We start from the raw sequence: 26,463 nt of genomic DNA on the forward strand, positions 1-26,463 counted from the left end.
TTTGAATTTTGCAATATCCTACCTCCAAATATAGATCCTTTCAATGTCCGCCCTGTGAGAAGCAAACCCGGATGCAATGAAAGTTTTTCCTTTGGAGCTGCTACACCAAGCACTACAGTAACTCCATTGCTGCAGTAAGTACATTCAAGAGCAGTCATCTAAAAGAAAATGAGATTAGTGTAAGAATTGATTTGACCTTTAAGAAATAGTTGTTCTTATCTTGTAATGGCCCCTGAAAAGAGATGAGCGAATCAATTCTAAGCTATTCTGATTCTATCCAAATTTCCAAAAAGTTTAGAATGGGGCAAAATCCGAAACTTTTGGGGTTCACGGTGCACAAATTGGCAAAAATGACAATCAACTTTTTACAGGTTAAAAAAGGAAGAGGGGAGAAGAGAACACACAAAAAACCCACCATGCTCACCAGGTCTCCTGTAGTGATGCATCTTTGCCAGCCTACTGAGAGGACATTGTTTTGCCCCATATGACCGCTGATGCGACACTTCCCTGGCGGCCTCCTGAGATAAAGTTGTTTTGTCTCATGTGACCGCTGCACAGGGCCACCAGGTACACATTGCAGCAGCAGTTATCTAAAGAGTTCAGCAAGGACGTGACAACCATGGAAGACCAGGGGTGGTGAGTAAGCTATTTTTTATTTTATTTTAGGGGTTAAGTCACAAGTGCCCCGAATGCCCTGTTTGACTCCATTGATGTTTTTAGGACTGTATCCAAGATGTGTACAGTCCTAGTAGACAGAGTCCGACATGGCAATTGGGGAACTTGCGATTCATGGCAAGGTTATTTGCACTGAATCTAATTGAATAATAGAATTGGCCCCAAAACAAATTTCGGGAAATTCGCTCATCTCTATCCATGAGTACAGAACATAAATACAAAGTATTCCACAACTATAGTATTCACTTCCACGTCACATTATTATTCTCTTACCATGGTTTCAGTGCGTCCTGCACATTCAATGGAAAAATCCACTCCTCCATTAGTCATCTCACAAATTACCTCCTGAATGGGTTTATCATAGTCCTTTGGACATATGCACTCAGTGGCTCCCAGTTGTTTGGCTATTGGAAATTTATCTTTATGTGAACCTATTCCAATGATTCGTGAGGCTCCTGCATCTTTGCATCCTATTATTGCTGAAAAGCCAACACCACCCAAGCCAAAAACAGCACAGGTAGAACCCTTTGTCACCTGAGAAGAGGGAAATAAGTAGATACTTTTAAACACAATGGTATTAGAAATGGATATTAATCAGGAGACAAAGAGTAAGTGGGTTCATGTTTTCTTCTTATATCACTTTAAATTTCTCGCATTACATCTTCAAAAAAATGGGCACATGGGGGGGGGGGGGGAATTCCAAATTCAAATAATAAAAGAAGCATAACTTACCTGTTAAATCCCGGCCGCTTCGGTACTCACCGCCAGTCTATGTTTACCGAGTTGCAGCGATAATGTCGCGTCGACACAGGTTAACGCTACAGCCAATCTCTGACCTCAGCAGTGGCTGCAGCGGTCACGTGTGTCGACATCGCTGCAGCACAGTAAACAGATGGATGGGGAGCACCAGAGTGACCGGGGATTTAAACAGCTAACTTAAGTGCTAATTGGATGCGGGGCAAAACGATAGTTCCATTCGGCAAGTGTTGAAGGACCCAAATGTCATAGTGCTCATGCACACTGTAGAGTCATGTGTATGGCAGCACACATCTAGCACACATCTAGCTAAATTAACCAATTATCCAGAGAAATTTACTGTCATAATCTGCTGATGTACAGGGGAGGGGGTTGTATCATGTAGCCTTCCCCAGCCTTCTTCTTTTCTTTCCCTGGGTTTCCTCCATACAGATACACATTATACGCCTAAATGAAATAAACAAAAACAAGCACGCATCGAGACATATACTGTACGGGACCCATAGGCTTCTATAGGGCAGCAGTTGTATGCTAAAAGAGTGCCCTGTTGGCATGTTTGTCCGGTTCACGCAGCTTACAAACCTTTTTATGAACCAACAATAATATATGAAAATTCCTACCCCAGCAGTGTTTACAGCTGCACCATATCCAGTTGCAAATCCACAGCCTATAAGACAAACTTCAGCAGGGGCGCGAGAATCCACTTTGGCAATACAAATGTCACTCACAACGGTGTATTCAGAAAATGTACTTGTGCTTGCAAAATGATAAATTTGTTTGCCTTTACAGGTGAACCTGCTTGTTCCATCAAACATCATTCCTGTTTTGGCAGCAAACCTATTAGGTAAGAACATAAAACATAGACAAATAACTAATAATTGGCTGAAAAATTTATATTTAAAAAGGGGTATTCAGGTTTCATCAAATGAAGCTTATTTATTGTACAATGAAAAAAGTTATAAAATGTTCTAATATACTTTCTATATCAATTCACCACGGTTCTCAAAATTTCTGCTTGTATTCATCAAATAAGATGCTTTATTGTTTATTTCAAAAGGATGAAAATCTTTCCTGCTCATGTAATGATCACTTGAGGTTCTTCAATCTTTGGAAGTAAATAACGCAGCTTCTCATTCAATAACAGGTTGTGAAAACCATGGAAAATTAAAACTTTATTTGCTGAAACCCTAATACCCCTTTAACAAAGTCCTAATATTTTAAAACCTTGTGAGAGCTCTAGAATCGCCTCAAGCATCTTTTTTTAATGCTTTTCTTAGGCTGGAATCACATATCTAGTTTTCACGGCCGTTTTTTGAGCCAAACAAAGGAGTGGATAAAATAGAAAGAAGCTTCTTTTATACTTATCCTTTCTCTTGGATCCGCTCCTGGCTGTGGCACAAACTTTAACAGAAACTGTGATTCCAGACATACTGTATGATTCTAATAGGTGGTGCCCCCCCCCCCCCTTGGGATTCATGGATACAAACAGGGGACAATGGAGCATTTGGACACTATTTCTTACTTTTTATAGAAAAAAGAGGGCTCAGCATTTCATCATAGAGATATAGTGGGTATTTGGACCACCAGATTATAAATCTTATTAGGGATGAAACAATGGTTCATGAATCTTTCTCCTAATTCTCTAATTATCTAAGAGCTCTGTTAAATGGCCGTTCCTGTATTTTAGCCAAGTCTGCACAACCAGTATATTATACTATTTTAAATCATACAGTAGCTTTTCACAGTATATATAAGGGCACAGCCAAAGTGCTTCGGTCTTCAGTCATCAAAAGACATAAATCAAGAAGAGTAAGGAACATTTATTAAAAAGCTAACATCAAGTGAACGTTGTATAAACATCTTATATAAAATAGACTTACTCATTTTTTTCACACAGGTTACCGTTTGGGCTTTTGCAAGCTCTGCACAATCCACATTGCGGGACAAACAGTGGGATAACTTTATCACCTATCAAAAAATAAAAAGGAAGTCTTATCATTTTCAGTCATTCTTAAATGGGTTTTCTAGTCAAACTCAGTTTTTGCATAAATTGCAACATGTAGAGTGCGTAATAAATTCCCCCCACAGAAATGCTGGCGCAAAACCTGCTGCCATCGGGAATTTCTGGGCCCCATACAGCCAAGTAGTCTGGGACTCCAAATTACCAATGGGGGCAATGGAAAGTATGGCACGTATGTTTATACGTGGTAACTGTTTTGGCACGGATGTCGACTACACTGAATGGACTATGGAGCAGGTAGTGACCGGCTGATGCCTTTGATTCAGCTAAAATAAATTGGCTGAATTGAAGAAAAAAGATGTACTCAGATTTTTGTTATGGTTGCGCAAACCTTATTCACATGCATTGGATGTGCATGGTCGACGGAATCCATGTCAAATTCGACACGTGTGGGGCTTAGGGTAAATTCAGATTTTGCAGCTGTTTAACCCTTTGCAATGTAATGGGTGAAATGTGCCCCGATTCCATAACCTCATAGGCATGCTGCAGATTTAAAAAACAAACAAAAAAACCAAAACAAACAGTAGAATGCTAAATTCCATGAAGGTTTTATTCTGCTGCATATGCATGGGGTTTTGAAAACCCCACTCACATGAATTGTAGTGTAATTTGCAGTGGATTTGCATTGCGCAATTTGCACTGAAAATCTGAGACAAATTAGCCATTTCTAAAGTGCCTAAGGGTCTATTCACACAATGCGATCCAATTTTTGCAAGAGTCGTTGAAAAAAAAACAACAAAACCTTCAATTGACTGTACTGTGAGAATATAGCCTGACGCTGTTTTCTTGTGTTGTACCATATATTTTATGCGATTTTCATAGTAACGGCACAAATGTGGCGCTCTTGCCTCAATTTTTAAGACTGCGCAAGTTTTGCTCCAATTATGATGGCAAGAAAACGTAAGGAAATTGAAAAAAGGGGTAAGGAAAGATGTGATGGAGCATGGAGAAGACCCACCCACCAGCCTGAAGGGTTCAACCGTCTATGTAGATGGACCTGACTGGTGGGTGGGCTTTCAGGCAGTGTCTGCTTTAATGCTGCTAATGCAGCATCTTTACCAACTCCTCTCACATAGATGTGATATGAGGGCCCGGCCCCTATACATCACCTACTGTACTCCACTATGCAGAATCTTTACCAACTCCTCTCACATAGATGTGATATGAGGGCCCGGCCCCTATACATCACCTACTGTACTCCACTATGCAGCATCTTTACCAACTCCTCTCACATAGATGTGATATGAGGGCCCGGCCCCTATACATCACCTACTGTACTCCACTATGCAGCATCTTTACCAACTCCTCTCACATAGATGTGATATGAGGGCCCGGCCCCTATACATCACCTACTGTACTCCACTATGCAGCATCTTTACCAACTCCTCTCACAAAGATGTGATATGGGGGCCCGGCCCCTATACATCACCTACTGTACTCCACTATGCAGCATCTTTACCAACTCCTCTCACATAGATGTGATATGAGGGCCCGACCCCTATACATCACCTACTGTACTCCACTATGCAGCATCTTTACCAACTCCTCTCACATAGATGTGATATGAGGGCCCGGCCCCTATACATCACCTACTGTACTCCACTATGCAGCATCTTTACCAACTCCTCTCACAAAGATGTGATATGGGGGCCCGGCCCCTATACATCACCTACTGTACTCCACTATGCAGCATCTTTACCCACTGCTCTCACTTAGATATGATATGGGAGGCCCGGCCCCTATACATCACCTACTGTACTCCACTATGCAGCATCTTTACCAACTCCTCTCACATAGATGTGATATGAGGGCCCGGCCACTATACATCACCTACTGTACTGCACTATGCAGCATCTTTACCAACTCCTCTCACATAGATATGTTATGGGGGGCCCGGCCCCTATACATCACCTACTGTACTCCACTATGACCAGCATTAGGAATTTGTAAACAGGGCCCATGCGTTCATTAATTCAAAGAAAGAAACGTGCCCCATTACATTGTAGGGCCTGTTCCTTTCTCCAAGCAACTAACGCTGAGGTCCTGAGTCGGGAGGGCCCCTTTTCAGCATTGTGGCCGGGCCCCTGACGGAAGTACCAGCCATGTCCTCACGGTCTAATTCAAAGGCCATACCACAATACAATTGTGTTTTGCACCGTAACCGCATAAAAAAACGCACCAAATTGTGGTAAAAACACATGCATGTAAATGAACCCTTAGCTATAATACAATGATTCCGATTACTTCAGACTCACCTGGTTTAACTTGTGTGACTCCATCACCTATACTTTCAACAATTCCAACAGCTTCATGACCCAAAATCACTGGGAACTTGGTTTCTACTATTCCATTAAGTGCACTGCTATCAGATCCGCAAATGCCAGAAGAAATAATCTGTGTAAAATGAGAAATACAAAATATTTCACAATGCTTAAAACCCTTTAGCACAGACTGGCCAAATACAGAAAAATGTTTGTTTGACATCACACTTTACAATATCTGAATCTTATTTGTAAAACTGTAAAATGAACGCACACCCTTAGGCCTCATGCACACGACTGTAGCGATGTGCACGGTCGTGATTTTCGGGTCGGCCGGCTGCAGACTGTCAGCCGCAAGCTGCCCGTAAATCGTGGGCCGTGCACATGGCCACGGCCATTATTTTTAATGAGCCCGGACCGCAGAACACGGCCGTAATAAGACACGTCCGTTCTTTCTGCGGAGCGGGCTCCCGGGCCGTGCACGGACCATAAAAACTACGGTCGTGTGCATGGCCCCATAGAAATGAATGGGGCCGCAATTCTCCCGTGGATTTTTGGGAGAATTGCGGCCGCAAAAGCACGTTCGTTTGCATGGGGCCTTAGGCCCCATGCACACGACCGTATCCGCAAATACTGACCGTAAATACGGTTCCGTATTGCTTTATAGTCATCAGCAAATCATCAGCAACGTATCCATTTCTGCTGAATGGTATCCGCAAATATGGTCCTTAGTGCATCCGTATTACATCCGTATATACGGATCCGCAAAAAAAGAGGCCTGGTTGATGGGAGATCCCCTTTGTGTCGCTTAGCAACACTTCTGTATTCGCGGATGGCTATCCATATTTGCGGACACACCTCCGAAGCCATCCGCAATTTTGGCTTCCACCATAGATTTCTATGGAAGAGTCCGTGCCGCAATTGCGGACCAAGAACGGGCATGCTCCATAATTTCCGGCACAGTTCTGCGGAACGGACACTCATCCGTAGCGATAGGGAAAGGTGTCCACGTTCAATGGAAGTGAATGGGTACGCAAAAACTGAGGTTTTTTACGGTCGTGTGCATGGGGCCTTAAAGAGTAACTAAATGTTTGAGAAACTTCTGACATGTCATAGTGATCTGTCAGATGTTTTGATTGGTGGGGGTTCGTGCACTGAGACCTCCACAATTTAGCTAAAACGAAGCTGCAGAAGCGCTCGTGTGAGCGCTCAGCCGCTTCGTGTCTGTTCGGCTTTTTCTTGAAAATCAATGTATCGGGGCAAAGGCTCAACAGAAAGTCTATGAGCCCGTACTCCGATACATCGGCTTTCCGGAAAAAGCTGAACAGAAACGAAGCGGCTGAACGGTCATACGAGCGCTTCTGGTGCTTCATTTTACCGATTATTGGGGGTCTCAGTGCTCAGACCCCTACCAATTAAAACTTCTGACGTAACTATGACATGTCAGAAGTTTGTCAAACGTTTAGTTACCCTTTAAATACTTTTTTTTTTACTCTATATACAAAATTCAGTACCGATTATTCTCTACATATAATAAAACTGTAACGTTTGCGTGTCTGTACATTTGCACAAAAAAATAATTGGGGGGGATGAAGGATAAGTGATAGAATGCATTAAGATCATTTTTGGAATTTTTGTCTGTTTGTTTGTGCACGCATCACGTAAAAACTACTGACCCAATTCGGATGGAGTTTTTAGAAAAACATAGGGGTCAACTTGAAGTAACATTTAGTTTTTATTTCTTCGCAATCGGTTGACTCAATCAGAAGAAATGCAAATTTAATATTTTCAAAAATTTATTTATATTGCATTAGTACAACAACAACAACAACAACAACAACAGCAAACACATGGAAACCATGGCAACCAATCACATTTTTACTTTCATTTTGTATTGTCTTGGAAAAATAGACACCAGTAGGTTGCTATGGGCAACTGCTCCAAATTTCATCTATACTGATTGTTATATAAGGGAGGTTGCAATCAATCAGATTGCTGCAAATTTTTCAAGCTGCCTCAGACAAATTACAGATGTGATCTGATTGGTTGCTAAGGACAACAACTCCAACTTTCGTCTATATTATTTTTTTTATGCATCGGAGGCACATATAACTACCAATCAGGTTTCTGCTTTCATTGTCCAAGCTGCCTCAGAAAAAAAGAACTGTAATCTGATTGGTTGTTATGGACAACAGCTCCAACATTTCTCTACATTGATGTTTACACATAGTAAGGAGATATAGCAACCAATCAGATCGCTGCCATCATTCACCTGCTGCCTCACAAGAATGGAAACTACAATCTGATTGGTTGCTATGGACAAAAGTTCCAACATTTGTTTATTTTAGTTCTTACACATAGAAGGGAGATAAAAATAGCCAATCAGGTTGCTGCTTTCATTCTCCTAGCTGCCTCACAAGAATCTAAACTATAATCTGATTGGTTGCTATGGACAACAGTTCCAACATTTGTCGGTATTGGATATTACATAGTTACATAGTTACATAGTTAGTACGGCTGAAAAAAGACACATGTCCATCAAGTTCAACCAAGGGAAGGGAAAAGGGAAGGAAAAATTTCTACACATAGGAGCTAATATTTTTTTGTGCTAGGAAATTATCTAACCCTTTTTTAAAGCCATCTACTGTCCCTGCTGTGACCAGCTCCTGCGGTAGACTATTCCATAGATTCACAGTTCTCACTGTAAAGAAGCCTTGTCGCCTCTGCAGCTTGAACCTTTTTTTTCTCCAGACGGAGGGAGTGCCCCCTTGTTTTTTGAGGGGGTTTTACAAGGAACAGGATTTCACCATATTTTTTGTATGTGCCATTAATATATTTATATAAGTTAATCATGTCCCCCCTTAGTCGTCTTTTTTCAAGGCTAAAAAGGTTTAATTCTTTCAATCTTTCCTCATAACTTAAATTCTCCATGCCCCTAATTAGCTTCGTTGCTCTTCTTTGTATTTTTTCCAACTCCAGGGCATCCTTTCTATGAACTGGAGCCAAGAACTGAACTGCATATTCTAGATGAGGCCTCACTAATGCTTTGTAAAGTGGTAATATTACATCCCTGTCCCGCGAGTCCATGCCTCTTTTAATACACGACAATATCCTGCTGGCCTTTGAAGCAGCTGATTGACACTGCATGCTGTTATTGAGTTTATGATTTACAAGTACACCCAGATCCTTCTCAACAAGTGAATCCGCCAGTGTAGCTCCCCCTAGGACATATGATGCATGCAGGTTGTTGGTACCCAGATGCATAACTTTACATTTATCTACATTAAACTTCATCTGCCAAGTGGACGCCCAAACACTTAGTTTGTTTAAATCTGCCTGTAATTCATGAACATCTTCCATAGACTGAACTATATTACATAGCTTGGTGTCATCTGCAAAAATAGAAATAGTGCTATTAATCCCATCCTCTATATCATTAATAAATAAGTTGAATAATAGTGGTCCCAGCACTGAACCCTGGGGTACACCACTTATAACTGGGGACCATTCAGAGTAGGAATCATTGACCACAACTCTCTGGATACGGTCCTTAAGCCAATTCTCAATCCAATTACAAACTATATTTTCTAAACCTATAGTCCTTAATTTACCCATTAGGCGTCTATGGGGGACAGTGTCAAATGCCTTTGCAAAGTCCAAAAACACTAAATCCACAGCGGCCCCTCTGTCTAGACTTCTGCTCACCTCTTCATAAAAACAGATTAGGTTAGTTTGACAACTTCTGTCCTTAGTAAAACCGTGCTGGCTGTCACTTATAATGCTATTTATTGTCACATAATCCTGTATATTACACATAGAAGAAAGATAAAGCAACCAATCCGCTCGCTGATTTCATGCACCTAGCTGCCTCAAAAACTGTAATCTGATTGGTTGTCTCAAAGGGCTCGGACAGCTGCCTCTCGGTCTCAAGAGAGTAAATGCCTTCCAGAAAAAGATCACATTTTTCTCAATATTGCAGACTACTTAGGTCTCAAGAATCTGAGGAAGATCATGAGGCGACACTTACTGCAGCTCAAGAACGTCAGGCCAGAACTCGCGCATCAGAAACTTCTACCCAGTGTGAGTCTCGGCTAAGTACACAGCGTGCTCGCATGGCGGCCTCTCAGTCTCTGGAGAGTAACGAGGAACGTGAAGCGCGACTATCTTCTGACCGGGAGCGAAAATGCATCGTCATGCGAGTCTGAAACTTTCACCAACAGAGAATCTCGCTTGCGTTGTCAGAGAGCTCACACAGCGGCCTCTCGAGAGCTTGAAAGTAGTGAAGAACGTGAAGCGCGATTAACCGCTGATCGCAAATGTCACAACTATGCCAGAGCTCTCGAAAACGAAGACCAATATCAACGACGATTGGAATCAGCTAGAGAGAATTATGAATGCATGCGCCAAGATAATGAAAGTTATTTATTGACTGAAAGGGAAAGAGTAGATGAAATACGGCAGGCAGAAACAGCAGAACAACGTCAATCATGCTTAGGCTGGGTTCACACGACCTATTTTCAGACGTAAACGAGGCGTATTATGCCTCGTTTTACGTCTGAAAATAGGGCTCCAATACGTCGGCAAACATCTGCCCATTCATTTGAATGGGTTTGCCGACGTACTGTGCCGACGACCTGTCATTTACGCGTCGTCGTTTGACAGCTGTAAATAGGGCGTGTGAACATACCTTAGGGCCAAACACGCAGCATCTCCGCACAGAACACGCAGCATAAATTGACATGCTGCGGAATTGAAAAACTCACCGCAGAACACTTTCCGCACTACTTTTGTGAATTTTTTTTGCAGCGTGGACATTTCTAAATCTCATTCACTTTGCTGCTATTGTAAATGCTGCGGAATTTCCGCACATAATTCCGTTGCAGAAATTCCGCAGCATTTACGCTACATGGGAACCCAGCCTAAGGCCTTGTTCACACAGTGCAGACTTGCTGCAGTTTTTGCATGCATTTTTTTAACTAAAGCCAGAATTGGATCAAGGAGAGCAGACCTATAAGGCCTAAGGCAGTGCAGACAATCCGTGATTTTCACGCAGCGTATGTCCGCTGCGTAAAACTCACGACATGTCCTATACTTGAGCGTTTTTCGCGCTTCACGCACCCATTGAAGTCAATGGGTGCGTGAAAATCGCGCACAGCACACGGAAGCACTTCCATGTGTCGCGCATGATTTGCGCTACAGTTGTTAAATAAATGAAGGAAAAAATAAAAGCACCTCTTGCATTGCAGTTTCTAAACCTCAAAACTGCGTGTCATAAGGATGGCATATGCGCGAAAATCACGCAGCCACGCACCAAACACTTATGACACACGGAACTGCAACGCGAGCAAAACGCTGCGTTTTTTGTGCGCGCAAAACGTACACGTTCGTGTGAATCTCGTCTAAAAGTGATCAAAAAGTTGAATGTACGTACCTAAAATCAATAAAATCTATGGCTTGCCCTGCCAAAAATAAGCCCTCACACGGCCCAATTGACCAAAAAATTTAAAGGTTATGACTTTTTAACAATTTTTTAACAAATATTTTTTTCTTTGTAAAAGTAGTAAAATATATTAAAAAAAACCTATATAAATTTGGTATCACCGTAATTATATTGAGCCACGGAATAAGTTGTCGTTTTTACCACATGGTGAGAGCCATAAAAACGAAACCTAAAAAACAATGGAGGAATCAGTTTTTTCCAATTTCAGCATGCAAATAATTTTATTTTCAGTTTCCCAGTACATGCTATGGTAATTTAAATGTAGTCAATAGAAACTTCAAATCCTCCCGCAAAAAATAAGCCCTCACACCACTATTGATAGAAAAATAAAAAAGTTATGAAAACGCAAAAAATTGAACAGTCCTGAAAGGGTTAATTAATTTCTAATGAAAAAACGTGTAACCACATATGGGGTATTGCTGTACTAGGAAGAAATTGCTTTACAAATGTTGGGGTGTTTTTTCTCCTTTATCACTTGGGAAAATGAAAAAATGTAACATTTTAGTGAAAATGTTGGTTTTCATTTTCACGGCCTAACTCCACTAAATTCTGCAAAAAAACCTGTGGGGTTAAAATGCTAACTATACCCCTAAAAAAAAATCCTTGAGGGGTGTAGTTTTCAAAATGGAGTCACTTTTGGGGGGTTTCCACTGTTTTGGCAACACAAGACCTCTTCGAACCTGACATGGTGCCTAAAATATATTCTAAAAAAAAAGAATGCCCCAAAATCCACTAGGTGCTCCTTTTTCTTCGGAAGCCTGTTTTTCAGTCTAATAGGACACTATGGCAACGTGTGGGATATTTCTGAAAACTGGGCAATAATTATTGAGTTGTGTTTCTCTGGTAAAACTTCCTGTGTTACTGAAAAAAAATTATTACAAATTAATTTTGCCCAAAAAAATTTAATTTGTAAATTTCACCTAGCTTTTTTCACCCAGGGTTTTTATCCATCTTATTTTAAATGTGTTATCAATAAAGCAAAAGTGATTTTACTACATCATGTGCCGGACCCATTTCACTTCTATAAATTTCACCTCTACTTTGCTTTAATTCCTGTGAAATGCCTAAAGGTTTAAGACACTTTCTGAATGCTGTTTTGAATACTTTGAGGGTGCAGTTTTTAAAATTGGATGATTTACGGGGATTTTATAACCTATAAGGCCCTAAAAAGCCACTTCAGAACTGAACTGGTCCCTGTAAAAATAGCCTTTTGAAATTTTCTTGAAAATGTAAGAAATTGCTGCTAAAGTTCTAAGCCTTGTAACGTCCTAGAAAAATAAAAGGACGTTCATAAAACGATACCAACATAAAGTAGACATATGGGAAATGTTATCTAGTAACTATTTTGTTTGCTATTACTATCTGTTTTACAGGAAATACATTTACATTTAAATGTTTGCACATTTTCTCCAAATTTTGGTGTTTTTCTTCAAATAAATATAGAATTTATCAACCAAATTTTTTCACTAACAAAGTACAATATGTCACGAGAAAAAAGTTCAGAATCGCTTGGATAAGTAAAAGTATTCCAAAGTTATTACCACATAAAGTAAACGCTGCATAATTTCTGTATGGAAATTCAGAAGTGTTTATTCTACGAGTAAACATGGCCTAAGGGTGTAGTCACACGTGGCAAAAATTTTCTGTGACTGATAATCAGTTCCATAAGGGGTTATTCACAAGAACGATTGCAAACTCGGACGTGAAAAGGAAAGTTTTTCATGTCCAAGATGCACTCGTGCGGGACCAATTTTCACGGATCCCTCATAGACTTGAGTCTATTGAGGGATCTGTAAAAATAGAAGAAAATAGGACATGTTCTATCCTTCAATGGACCCTTCACACGGTCCATTAAAACAACAGCTGTGTGAACGGCCCCATTGAAATACATGCATCCTTGTGAAGGCCATTGTTTTAACGGCCGTCACACTAACGTATACAACGTTCGTGTGAATAAGCCCTAAGTCTGAATTGACTTGCAGAAATCCATGCTGCAGAAACGACCCCATTCAGAAGTATGAAACGGATTTTCATTCGCAGATATTTCTGCCGCGTTTGACAGCGTGTGATTCCGCAGCATTTACATTAGCAGCAAAGTTTAATGGACGGAATGTGCTGCAGGTTCCAGGTCGGGTACGCTGCATAGTTTTACGCAGCATATCTAACCCGTGGGAACCCGACCTTAAGGCCTCATTTACACGAGCGTATTATACGCGCGTGCGACGCGCGTGCTTTTCACGCGTGTCGTACGCACCTATAATAGTCTATGGGGCTGTTTAGACGATGCGTGAATTTTGCGCAGCGTGAGTGCGTTGCGTAAAACTCACGACATGTTCTATATTCTTGCGTTTTTCACGCAACACGCACCCATTGACTTCAATGGGTGCGTGAAAACAACGCATGCCACACTGACGGTCCTGCGTTGCATGCGCGAAAATCACGCAAGAGCTGTCAAAAGGATGAATGTAAACAGAAAAGCACCACGTGCTTTTCTGGTTACAAACATCCAAACGGAGTGTCAAATTAGAGATGAGCGCACCGAACTTCACCGGGTTCGGCCGAACTCGTTTTAACCGAACCCGGCAAAAAATGTTCGGGTACGCGACGTCAGGAGACAGTCACTGCCCACGGTGCTGAAAGACTTAAACTGTTTCAGCACCATGGACAGTGACTTTCGATCACAATATACATATACGTGTAAAAAAAAAAAGAAGTTCTGACTTACCGATAACTCCCGGCTTCTTCCTCCAGTCCGACCTCCCGGGATGACAATTCAGGCCAAGTGACAGCTGCAGCCAATCACAGGCCAAGCACAGGCTGCAGCCAATCACAGGCTGCAGCGGTCTCATGGCCTGCCGCGTCATCCTGGGAGGTGGGGCCGGATGACAAGAGAGGGACGCGTCACCAAGGCAACGGCCGGGAGACCGGACTGGAGGAAGCAGGCAGTTCATGGTAAGTGTGAACGTCTTTTTTTATTCACAGGTTGGTGTAGATTGTGATCGGCATTCACTGTCGAGGGTGCTGAAAGAGTTACTGCCGATCAGTTAGCTCTTTCAGCACCTTGGACAGTGACGGCCGTCGACTACCTCATCTCTATGATGGCGGCTGCGCGAAAATCACGCAGCCGCGCATCATACACGGATGACACACGGAGCTGTCAATTGCCTTTTGCGCACGCAAAACGCAGCGTTTTTTTGCGTGCGCAAAACGCACACGCTCGTGTAAATGAGGCCTCAAAGGAATTATACTGCAGTTATTTTAAATTCACATCAGTATCTCATCAACAAAATGCAAATGGACAGTATGGCAATTACACCATAGCATGGTTACTACTATTGATATCAGGATTGCTGATCGTACAATAAGCAAAGTAAATATGTGCATTGTGTAAAGTCATTTATCAGAATATATTCGAAATCCTAAATTTGCACCATTTCATAGTCAATTACCCTTTAAAAAACGCTCAGCAGCAGGAAAAAAAAAATCTGGCACAATTCAATATTTGCCATTTCAGTTAGCTTCAGTTCATTTGAGGACACATCACATGAATCACTCTTTGTGTGCTGTTTTCAGGCTCTGTTTATGTTTAAAACTTCACTGTAGAAGCTAAAAGTCATTACTCTTCCATAATGTACAGCGAAAAGTAGATTTTACCCAGAGACGTGACTTGAAGTTCCTGGGTCCCAATGCAAAATCTGTAACAGACCACTCCCGACTACCATGCACCATTTATAAATACAGGTGTCTTACATATGTGGCAGAGGTTTTGAGCCTCTTCAGGTCCCATGGCCTTGTTACAACTACTACCTGTAATGTCCGTGGCTGCGGGCTGTGAGCTCCAACCTCCCCCTGACAGTCGCAAGCCACGAGTCGGCAAGCGCTGGACGCCAGCGCTCGTGTCCACTCTGCCGGATCCCGAAGGGCGCGTGCGCACGCTCGTGCCCGCTCTTAAAGGGGCAGCGTGCGCACCGGACCTCATGGACGAACTCTGACCCGTGAGTACCCTGGACTATAAGAGGGGTCCAGCCCCCTAGTTCTATGCCTGAGCGTTCTTGTGTTCCCTATAGTTTGTCTATGCAAATGGTCCCCTAGTGTTTCCTGCTCCCAGTGATTCTTGTTCCTGTTCCTGTAACCTGTATCCTGATCTAGTGCCGTGCTTAGCTGTAGTCGTGCTGTGCTGGATACCACGCCTGTCCTGCTTCTCCACACCTGACGTCTAACTGCTGCCTAATTCCTGCCAAGCTACTGTCCGTGCTGCCACGGGTACCCTATATAACTATAGACTCTGACCTGCGCCCTGTTGGCCAGCTGCCTTACCGCCAAGGCGGCACAGCCCAGTGGGTCCACAGACCCTTCGTGACACTACCTCTGTGTCACTGTACCCTGTAAGCTGTGCGGCCATGTGGCATAAAAGCCCTCCCCACTCAGCGAAAGTCTGCTGCCGTGCAGACTCACTGGGCTCCCCATTAACCCGTTCCCGACATTTGACGTATCCATACGCCAAAGTCGGGTAGGGGAAGTATGGAGCGGGCTCACGCAGTGAGCTCGCTCCATACGATGACGGTGTCGGCTGTATGTTACAGCCGACACTTCAGAGTAACTAGCGGTTTAGTTTAACTCGTTAAATGCTGCGGTCAATACTGACCGCAGCATTTATATCATCAGAAAGAGGGGGGCGATCCCCTCTAACAGCTCATCGCGCCCCCCGCAACGCAATTGCGGGGGGGGGGGGAGATGGTTGCTATGGCTGCCTGGGGGCTTAATGAACGCCCCAAGGTCGGCCATCTTTGCACACCTATTAAGCCCTGCCTCTTGACGGGCTTAATAGATGACTTTCAGAATCACGATATACTGCAATACATTAGTATTGCAGTATATCATACAAGCGATCTAACGATCGCTGGTTGAAGTCCCCTAGGGGGACCAATAAAAAAAGTAAAAATGAGTTAAATAAAAAAAATTTTGGTGTAAAAAAAAATAAAAAATATTAAAAGTTCCAAAAACCCCCCTTTTCCCATTTCCCCCATAGAGCATAGTAAAAAAAAAAAATACACATAATTGGTATCGCCGCGTCCGCAAAAGTCTGAACTATTACAATATATCATTATTTAACCCGCACGGTGAGCGCCGTAAAAAAAAAAAAATTGTAAACGCCAGAATCTCTATTTTTTTGTCACCTCATCTACCACAAAAAATTAAATAAAAAGCGATCAAACTGTCGCATGTACACCAAAATGGTATTATTAAAACTACAGCTTATGCCGCAAAAAATATGCCCTCATACAACTTAATCGATGGAAAAATAAAAAAGTTGGGGCTCTCATTTGGCGACACAGAATAAATTTTCTTTTTTACACTTAGGTTTTTACATGTAAAAGTAGTAAAATATAGAAAAAACTATATATATTTGGTATCGCCGTAATCGTATTGACCCACAGAATAAAGTTAACATGTTGTTTTAATTGCACAGTGAATTCCGTAAAAACGGCGTGCAAAAAAACATGGATGAATCGCTGTTTTTTTCATTTTCCACCCCACAAATATTTTTTTTCCCGTTTCCTAGTACGTTATATGGCAAAATAAATGGTGCTACGAAAAACTACAACTTGTCCTGCAAAAATCAAGCCCTCATAGTACTAAATCGATGGAAAAATAAAGACGCTATGGCTTCTGGAATGTGGAGAGGAAAAAACGAAAATGAAAATCTGAAAGCTGTTTACGACGGGAAGGGGTTAATGGATTATACCCACCTTAGACATTTATGACATATCCACGGGATATATAAATGTCTGATAGATGGGGGTCACAGCTCTGGTATACGACCAGAGGCTTTAATTTAAGGTCCTGGGCCCCAATTAAAATTTTGGAAAAGGGCCGTTTATCTGACATTTGCCATTTATAATACTGGTACTACTTATGGGGCAGAGCGCCATTTGGGGTTCTTCAGGAACCAGGGCCCGGCTGCAACTGCTACATCCTACCCCTATAGCTATGCCTGTGCATACGACTACAGTAGTTTACATCATCAAGGGGGTCCCATTGAGAGAAAACATATACCACGTAGTGTATATTTTTCTACTGTATGCGATAGCACAGTTAAAGGGTTATTCCCAATATATACTTTTATGTCCAAGTGTCTTGAAGCGTAAATTTATTAATATCTCTAAATATCTTCTTTCTGTAGCGCAGCGTTTTGCAGCTATGGACCCTACTCCGTCTTGTTTGTTACGGTGGTCATTCCTATGGAAACGACCACCTCCACAGTTTACAATCTCCTGTTGCGCTTGCGCAGTTCCCCCTGCCTCTGGTGGCTAGATTCCCAGATTCCCTTTGAGGCTGCAATCCCCTGCTGGTCATATTATTTGTAAAAGATGGCTCCAGGGCTTGCACAGTAGCCGTTTACAATCAGCACAGAGGTCGTTGTGAGCCCGATGATGCTATCAGAAGTTTATGATAGCAGCATCTGGAGCGAGCACAGAGATGTTGGCGAAGAGTGAGATGGGTAAGCAACATGCCCACATTTCAGGAAATGCCTGGGTACGAATTGCAGGGAAAACAAAAGGTGCCATGAGAAGTATTGAGAGGTGAATGACTACAAAGGGTGCAAAATACTACTTTTTTCATATATAAATTAATTGCCTAAATAAATAATTAATTAATAAAGGAGTTGGGAATAACCCTTTAACTTCGCTATTCTATACAGTAAAATAAATTTAAAAAAAGTATACTAACATACCTTCCCGAAATATGCTAAAAGGACACTTTGTACACGTCGGGTCAATGGGGCTCTATGGATACGTTCAGCACATGTGCCAGCCCTTTTCCCGGTGTATATCGCTTTCAAACCGCTTACATAGTGTTTAAATGTGGTGTGAACTCACTGTGTGGGAAAAGAACCCAGCTCTCTAACTCAGATCTATTCTTGTTTTATCCATAAATGACAACTGAAAAGCCATACTTCCTTCTACTGACATAATAGAAAACTTGTTTTTTAATATATATTGGAGTATAAATATATTTCTTCAACTGGTTGCTGACATCCACTGTATTTATACAGCCTATATTTGGAGGTTCAGATAGCATCAGCTCGGGGTGGTGCACGGATGGAGGCCCAACCCAATTCCGAATTAGAAAAAAGTATCCGGCACACAAACTGAAGTTGAGATTTTTAATTTTTATTTATCTTAATGCCAGTGGTGGAGTGCCCTTGACTGCCGGCTGTATAAATACAGAAAAAAGTATCTGGCACGTAAACGGTAGTTGAGATTTTTTAATTTATCTTAATGGCAGTGGCGGAGTGTAACGTTTCAGACTTAATGACCTTCTTCCGGCATTGAGTTGTTCTGGGGACTGTTGTGTGAGCGCTAGGTCTAGTGAAAGTGGCTGGCCGCTGATTATGGCGCCAGCCGCTTTCACTAGACCTAGCGCTCACACAACAGTCCCCAGCACAACTCAGTGGCTGAAGAAGGTCATTAAGACCGAAATGTTACACTCCGCCACTGGCATTAAGATAAATAAAAAAATCTCAACTACCGTTTGTGTGGCGGATACTTTTTTCTGTATTTATACAGCCGGAAGTCAAGGGCCTTAAAACCCGCACCATAGTGTATCGATGGTGCGGATTTTAGCCGACTGCCCTAGCGATCGGGCAGCTAAATGTTGGGTGCCCAGCAGTCAGTATTTTTTTACTATTATTTTCAAACTACAAGCCTAAAAATGCTAAAATAGCAAAAAGGATGTGTATAAACATGATAAAAAAAGAAACCTGCATAGTCTATGAAAAAGATTTGCAAAAATCACGTTGCTAATCTAACAAATTAAAAAATGATAGCCATGTAACTAACGCATGCTAAAAAATGGCTAAACGATGTCTAGTCCTGAACAAGTTTATACAGATTTACATAAAACGTTTGTTTTATCCATAAAGGGTAACTGAAAAGCCATACTTCCTTCTACTGACATAATAGAAAACTTGTTTTTTAATATATATTGGAGTATAAATATATTTCTTTAACTGGTTGTTAAGGGGTGTAATAAATTGTGAAATAAATGGTGCTCAAGACAAAAAAAAATCCTGAAATATAAGCAGAATTATTAAAATTCTTTTAGACCCCTCTTGTCTCCCATACCACCAGTTTTGGTGCCATTTTCAGGGTAAAGAGGGACAGATCTACACAGCTCAGCCAGTGTGTACGTTAATGTGCTACAACAGGATTAGACTGCCTGAATCTAATTATATCTCTTCCTAAATTGGAGCCTGGGGGTCTGAATGTTACTCTACCAGGAGGAGTGAAACGACAAGTACCAGCATATTGTGCACTACTCGGGAGCAGTTATTTGTTTACGTAAGTTTGATGGTTATGTCACTGTTGTGTGCAAAAACTCCAGCGTGAACTTGCTTTTTCCACCTGCGCATCCTGCAAGTCTGTACTACTGAGTGCATAATGGGGGGGAATATGGCATCCAAAAAGAGTGCAGCTGGGCGACACCTCATCCTTTACAAAATTTCAGCCCATCGCCAAGAAGCCTGTTGGGGCAGGGTTTGGGATAAAAGCAACAGCATACATTAATACGTGATCTACTCAGAGCTTATGTACACGGTAGAGCCCTGTGCAACACCTTTAGCAATGCCAAATCGAGAATATTTTAGTACGTATAGAGTACGATGAAGCATGCCACGTATGACATTGAAGGCATACAGAGATACAGGCCCCATGCACACGACCGTATTTTTATTTATCCAGAAATACTGTCCGTAAATACGGATCCGTAGGCATCCATATTTCATCCATGTATACGGAAGTTTGTCTATAAATACGGTCCGTATTGCTTCCGTATTCCATCCGTATATACGGATGGGTAAAGCAGAGGGAGGATGCAAATTATGTAATCAGCATGTTGCATAGCAACGCTTCCGTAAATACGGACGGCATACGGATGCACATCCATATACTGTCCATATTTACGGAAGCTCCCATAGACTTCTTGACGTAATTACTGACAAGAATAGGACAGATTCTATAATTTTTTCAGCACGAACACACATCAGTAAAAATACTGTAAGGTGTTCGTGACCAATAGAAATGAATGGGTCCGTAATTACACTAGAAGCCTGCCATTCTACGGAAGCCCTATTATAGTTTCTTCCAAAATGGAGATGTGATACAGCCGTGTACATGATACCTTACCCATAGAATGCTACAATTTGTCCATGTCTATGAGAATACTGAACTTTTTCAAGGGGAGGCGAAAGTATAGTACATATGCGCTTATTATACACTGATTCCTCTCAGTATCAACCACTGTTGAAACACTGTGTGAGAAGTTTATACAGATTTTTTACGGGATGTTTCCCATTAAAATGTTCAGAGAACTACGAAATATTTTTTTTTTAAAAATACTACAAATCCTTTTTATGCAACACATTTTATGCACATAAAAAAAGGGTATTTATATATACATATACCACATATACACACTTAATTGAAAGACAAATATAAACACAAAAAAAGTCTCAGAATGCAATGAGGCAAAAACTAAAATTCTCTGTGTCCTCAAGGTCAGAATGAGCTGCGTCCTAAGGTGGTTATTAATGTTATTAATATGTAATTTGTTTGCACAATTAGATACTGTTGATTTTCGAAGTAATGGATCGCTGCTCTACTAAACAACTCTTTATCGTGTCCAATTTAAATAATTGATACCAGCATGAAATTATGGAAAGATCTGGAATATCAAATATGTGCACTGTACTGTTTTTGCTTCATTTAGAGACTGTGTCAGTTACCAGTTTGTTTTATTATTATTTTTCTTTTGTTAACCATAAGTGCATGTTCCAATATATCCTTAGGCCAGGATAACACAGTTTTGAAACAGTTTTTGGCTCAATTTTCTCAGCCAAAACCAGAAGTGGATCCAATAGGAAGGAAATGTATAAAGAAAAGACTGATGCATCTCCTTTCTTTTGCGTCCACTCTTGTGTTTGGCTGAAAAACAAACTGAGACAAAAACTGCACCAAAACTATGTGTGTGATCTTGGCCTTAAACCAGTTTCACCTGAGATACTTAAATACTTAAAAGTACATCCACATATTTGCATAATGTACATTACAGCATTTTCCCAGCAAGACATATGAGACATTTGAATTTTAGTTCTGTTACCTTTACTCTAACTTCATGAGCCTTTGGTGGAGCCACTTCAATATCTTCAATGCTTAGGGGCTTATAAGGTTCCCAAGCAACAGCAGCCTTGCATTTAATAACCTTCAAAACACAACCATTATTTTAGATGATGTTTCATATAATTATCTTAATGTTATGATGTACATGGACAATGCCCATAAATTAATGACTAGTTATGTCAGCACAGAAATCTTATGTAACCGTTTTCCCTGTGGACATTTTCGTAAATACGCGGCTGCCACTATTAGCAGTATAAGATCTTATCCACCAGTTACAACTCTCAGCATGCTCTAGCAGCTTCTACCTGTCCGGGCACATTGGGAGTTCTAGTTTTGTCAAAAACTTACATTTAATGTTATTCACAAGTATTTATGAAGATATCATATTATTTGAAAATATATACGGTAAGTAAATCCAAAAGTAATATTTCACTTACAAATAATTGACAAAAAAAAATAACAACGCTTTCCTATATTTTATCCATGTCATATCATAAATGTAATATATTGTGCATACCAAACAAGTTTCTTTCTATTTAGTCTTTTATTCATTAGCATAACGCAAAGTACAACATTAGCATAGCCCTCAGAATGGGCAGAATTATGGAATTAATTCGGCAAGCTCTATAAAGCGGCCTTGAAGCTGGTAATAAATAAAGTATATTAGGTTACAGCATTTACAAACGCCTGATTAAAACAATGTTATTTCCTACATCAAGGCTATATTTTTTCTTCCAGACTTGTAAATCTGGCAATTCTCTCTTTCTCTATATATGTAATTTTAAAATGTTTATACATGGGAAAGTTTTAAATTAGTGTTACCTCGAACCTAACAATTCAATTATCTGCATGTAACCCATATAATAAAAAATATATATATATTATTAAAAGGCAAATAACTATCCTAGGAAAGAGCAGCATGCCAGACAGTATAGCAGTAATAAAATGGCGATGGTATACCTTTCCGGCAGTGTTCATGGTGATGCCAGTTGCAGTGTTTGTTATTTCTGCGTAATGTTCTGCACTCTGATTCTGTTCAGTTTTATGCTTGCAGTTTCCCGTGTGAGTACGTGCCACTCCCCAAACTTTTACCTCAACCCCAAGTACTGTGTCCTAGGCAGCCTTTTAATTTCCTCTGCTTGTTTAATATTTTGGCAATGTTCATTTCCACTGTACGCAAAGTGTGTCATTCTGGGCTTCATGCTGATAATACATTGTTTGCCAAGAATATTTCATCAGCTGCATTATTATTATTTGAAGGGTAAATTAGTGAATATAACATTTGACATAAGGCTTGTAGCAGTGGGCATGTAAGGTGGACCTGGGTGGCTTACAGTCCCCTGTTCTGGCGATGGTATGAAGCAGGAGATTGGTTGCCAACTGAACTTTACTTTGCCGGAATTTCAGCACAACCGTCTAAAGCAGGGAAAATACAGACAGTTTGTCTCAAAATGAGAGGAACCAGCCTTAGACATGATTTAGGCACGTAGATAATTGCTGAATAGTTGGCTTGCTTGTCCTGGACAGTGCCAAGCGCGGTCATCCCTGATAAAGGCCTGACAATTTGGAAGGCTGTACCCACCGCCACTCACACAAATATTACATACAACCATGGGCTCCTGTCCATCACCAGCAACTCACTCCAGGTCCAAAGACCGCACAGCTTGCCACACAGGTCTCCAACTCTCTACAGCAGCTCTCTCTCAGTATAGCACAGTCCAGGTTCACTCCCAATCTTCCACTTAAACACTGAACTCTGGCTTGGCGGTAACACCACCAATTTTGTAGCACAAGCACCTTCCCCAGCGTCAGAACGCAACATAGCCATGCTACATCGTTATAGCGCAAAAACACAGACCTCTCTTGCCTTTGATCCTCCTGTCCGAAACAGGAGCAACAGTAGCAGCGGCAGCTCCCGCTTCCTCCCTAGCATCCCACAGCACCTTTGTTGGAAAAGCGGGCCTCTAACTCGTAAAAACGTCGGGCTGAACCTCTGACTCCACTGGCCACTAGGCCCTAGTAATACAGGCACCCCAAGTCCCCTTTGGTCCATGATCAGGGTGAACTTGGTTAGCTCCCCAGCCTGCAAGTACTCAAGGCATTCAGACATGCCAGGCCATAGCAGGGATCATCAGTGTATAAATATTACCTGAACGATCTTGTTCACGGAGTCGATGCCAAAACCTCTCAATTTGTCAAAACACGGCACAGTGTATTTCACTCTCTGCTCCATTTCATCTTGATTTTCATCAACACAGCTTGTCACACAGCTCTCCAACGAGCCACACACATTACAGCAGCTTTTAGTATAGCGCAGTCCAGATTTACTCCCAATCTTCCCCCTGAACACTGACTTGGTAGCAGTGTCGGACTGGAGTACCTTGGGCCCACCAGAGGAAATTTATTTTGGGGCCCACCATTAAGCTATATAGAACTAATGCAAGACCACTCTTAATTGTGTAGTAGAACAAAGACCAATGTGTTACAGATTGGCAAATGCAGCCTTTAAAATGGCATCTGGTCCATATATCCTGGCACAAAAAGAGCACCTGTTTGAAAACAGTCAATAAACGCAACAATATGAAATATGTACACAACGCCTTCAGTGGACAGATCAACTAGCCAAGTGCCACCTAGTAGAGGGATAAAGAAGACAGAAGCAACACCACAACATATAAGTTCAACAAGACTTGACAGATGACGAAAATACATTGCCACAAGGGGCGTGAAACACAATGACAACAGTAAATACACGTTTTCTCTTTTCATTTTGGGAATGCATTACCCACATATTACAGCTGCACAAAGGCCCAGTAGGTAAGGCGGCCCACTGTTACTTTAAGGCCGGGTTCCCACGGTCGGATACGTTGCGTAAAAACTGTGCAGCGTAACCGACCTGGAACACACAGCACCTTCCATAGGAAAAACCGCACCTCATTTTCGTGCGATTTTTCGATCTGAATTACCCCCCCTCTTCTCTGCACCTAGTCCGGCCTCCCGAGATGACGTTGCAGCCCATGTGGTGCTGCAGCCTGTGATTGGCTGCAGCAGTCACATGGGATGCAACGTCATCCCAGGAGGCCGGACTGCAGGACGAAGGAGTGAGGTTTGGGTAGGTATGATTTTATTTTTCTGCCGTAAAAGTCGCAACACATGGCTTTCTATTGTGGGTTTTGTATCCCCATTGAATTCAAACATTTAAATTTAGATTTAAATTCTGTACCGCAGGTCAATTTATTAACGTTTGCGCTGCAGGTTTTTTCTGCGGATTTTGTAAATCTCATCCACTTTGCTCCTATGTAAATGGTGCGGAATTTCCGCACAGAATTCCATTGCGGAATTTCCACAGCGTTTATGCTACATGGGAACCCGGCCTAAAAGCAGCTATTAGCTTTCTATTATTTATTAGATTTCATGTAAGAGACTGAGCTAGTGCATTTAATAGCTCACAATTACTGGTGAATGGTTAGACAGAGGAGATACAGTGAGCTAATGCAGAGCAAGACGCTTATATACTGTTCTTGCACAGGGGCCCTATGCCATCTGTGTCTGCCTCTGGCTTGTAGTCAGAATCTGAGCAACAACGTTTGGAACGTTGCAGCTCATGTGGCAAATCTGAGCAACAGTGGGCTTAATTGCCTACCCAAAAACTATAACATTACAATGATATACATTAGGGTATGTGCACACGTAGTGTTTTCAGCCGTTTTTCGGGCCGTAAACGTCCTGAAAAACGGCTGAAAAATCGAAGGCAGAACGCCTCCAAATATCTGCCCATTGATTTCAATGTGAAAAACAGCATTCTGTTCCGACAGGCCGTGAAAAAAACGGCTGCGAAAAAGAAGTGCATGTCACTTCTTCAGCCGTTTCTGGAGCTGTTTTTCCATAGACTCTATAAAAAAACAGCTCCAAAAACGACCGTAAAAAATGCCGTAGTTAGGTTTAATGTCAGGGAAGTTAACGTAAAATCTAGTTAGGTTTAGTGTTAGGAACCCTTGCCCAAGTTAGGTTTAGTGTCAGGAAAGTCCACTCATTCTATAAAAACAAAAAAACAAAAAGAAAATAAATATATATATAAAAAAAAACAAGTTTAGATAGAGCAGCATCTTAGCTAGTATTAGGGTTTGTTAGTGTCAGGGAATCGTTCTATAAAAACCAAAAAATAAAGTTTTAGGTAGCAGTCTATTGCTTTGTTCTTGTCAAGCACACACGTTCTGTCTGTGCAAGAGAACACATTTTGATATATACACTACCGTTCAAAAGTTTGGGGTCACCCAGACAATTTTGTGTTTGTGTTTTCCATGAAAACTCACACATATATTTATCGAATGAGTTGCAAAATGACTAGAAAATATAGTCAAGACATTGACAAGGTTAGAAATAATGATTTTTATTTGAAATAATAATTTTCTCCTTCAAACTTTGCTTTAGTCAAAGAATACTCCATTTGCAGCAATTACAGCATTGCAGACCTTTGCCGTTCTAGCTGTTAATTTGCTGAGGTAATCTGGAGAAATTTCACCCCATGCTTCCAGAAGCCCCTCCCACAAGTTTGATTGGCTTCATGGGCACTTCTTGCGTACCATACGGTCAAGCTGCTCCCACAACCGCTCTATGGGGTTGAGATCTGGTGACTGCGCTGGATACTCCATTACAGATAGAATACCAGCTGCCTGCTTCTTCCCTAAATAGTTCTTGCATAATTTGGAGGTGTGCTTTGGGTCATTGTCCTGTTGTAGGATGAAATTGGCTCCAATCAAGCGCTGTCCACAGGGTATGGCATGGCGTTGCAAAATGGAGTGATAGCCTTCCTTATTCAAAATCCCATTTACCTTGTACAAATCTCCCACTTTACCAGCACCAAAGCAACCCCAGACCATCACATTACCTCGACCATGCTTGACAGATGGCGTCAGGCACTCTTCCAGCATCTTTTCAGTTGTTCTGCGTCTCACAAATGTTCTTCTGTGTGATCCAAACACCTCAAACTTCGATTCGTCTGTCCATAACACTTTTTTCCAATCTTCCTCTGTCCAATGTCTGTGTGCTTTTGCCCATATTAATCTTTTC

The 26,463-nt window shown here is 41.5% G+C and overlaps 1 protein-coding gene across 1 annotated transcript in view; it reads right to left on the reverse strand.

Moving 5' to 3' along the window:
• Positions 1 to 22,408, reverse strand: part of LOC142738577 (NADP-dependent alcohol dehydrogenase-like) — a 50,195-nt gene extending 27,787 nt beyond the window's left edge. The window contains exons 1-7 of the mRNA XM_075849768.1: positions 22,354 to 22,408; positions 21,374 to 21,475; positions 5,707 to 5,845; positions 3,312 to 3,399; positions 2,052 to 2,268; positions 949 to 1,209; positions 23 to 158 (exon numbers count right to left, since the gene is read on the reverse strand). Of these exons, the coding sequence (XP_075705883.1) occupies positions 23 to 158; positions 949 to 1,209; positions 2,052 to 2,268; positions 3,312 to 3,399; positions 5,707 to 5,845; positions 21,374 to 21,475; positions 22,354 to 22,371 (961 nt within the window). The 5' untranslated portion in view covers positions 22,372 to 22,408. The remainder of the gene's footprint in view (positions 1 to 22; positions 159 to 948; positions 1,210 to 2,051; positions 2,269 to 3,311; positions 3,400 to 5,706; positions 5,846 to 21,373; positions 21,476 to 22,353) is intronic.
• Positions 22,409 to 26,463: the final 4,055 nt, after the last annotated feature.

This window comes from Rhinoderma darwinii, chromosome 1, assembly GCF_050947455.1.
Source record: "Rhinoderma darwinii isolate aRhiDar2 chromosome 1, aRhiDar2.hap1, whole genome shotgun sequence".
In the NCBI taxonomy this organism is placed as follows: Eukaryota; Metazoa; Chordata; class Amphibia; order Anura; family Rhinodermatidae; genus Rhinoderma; species Rhinoderma darwinii.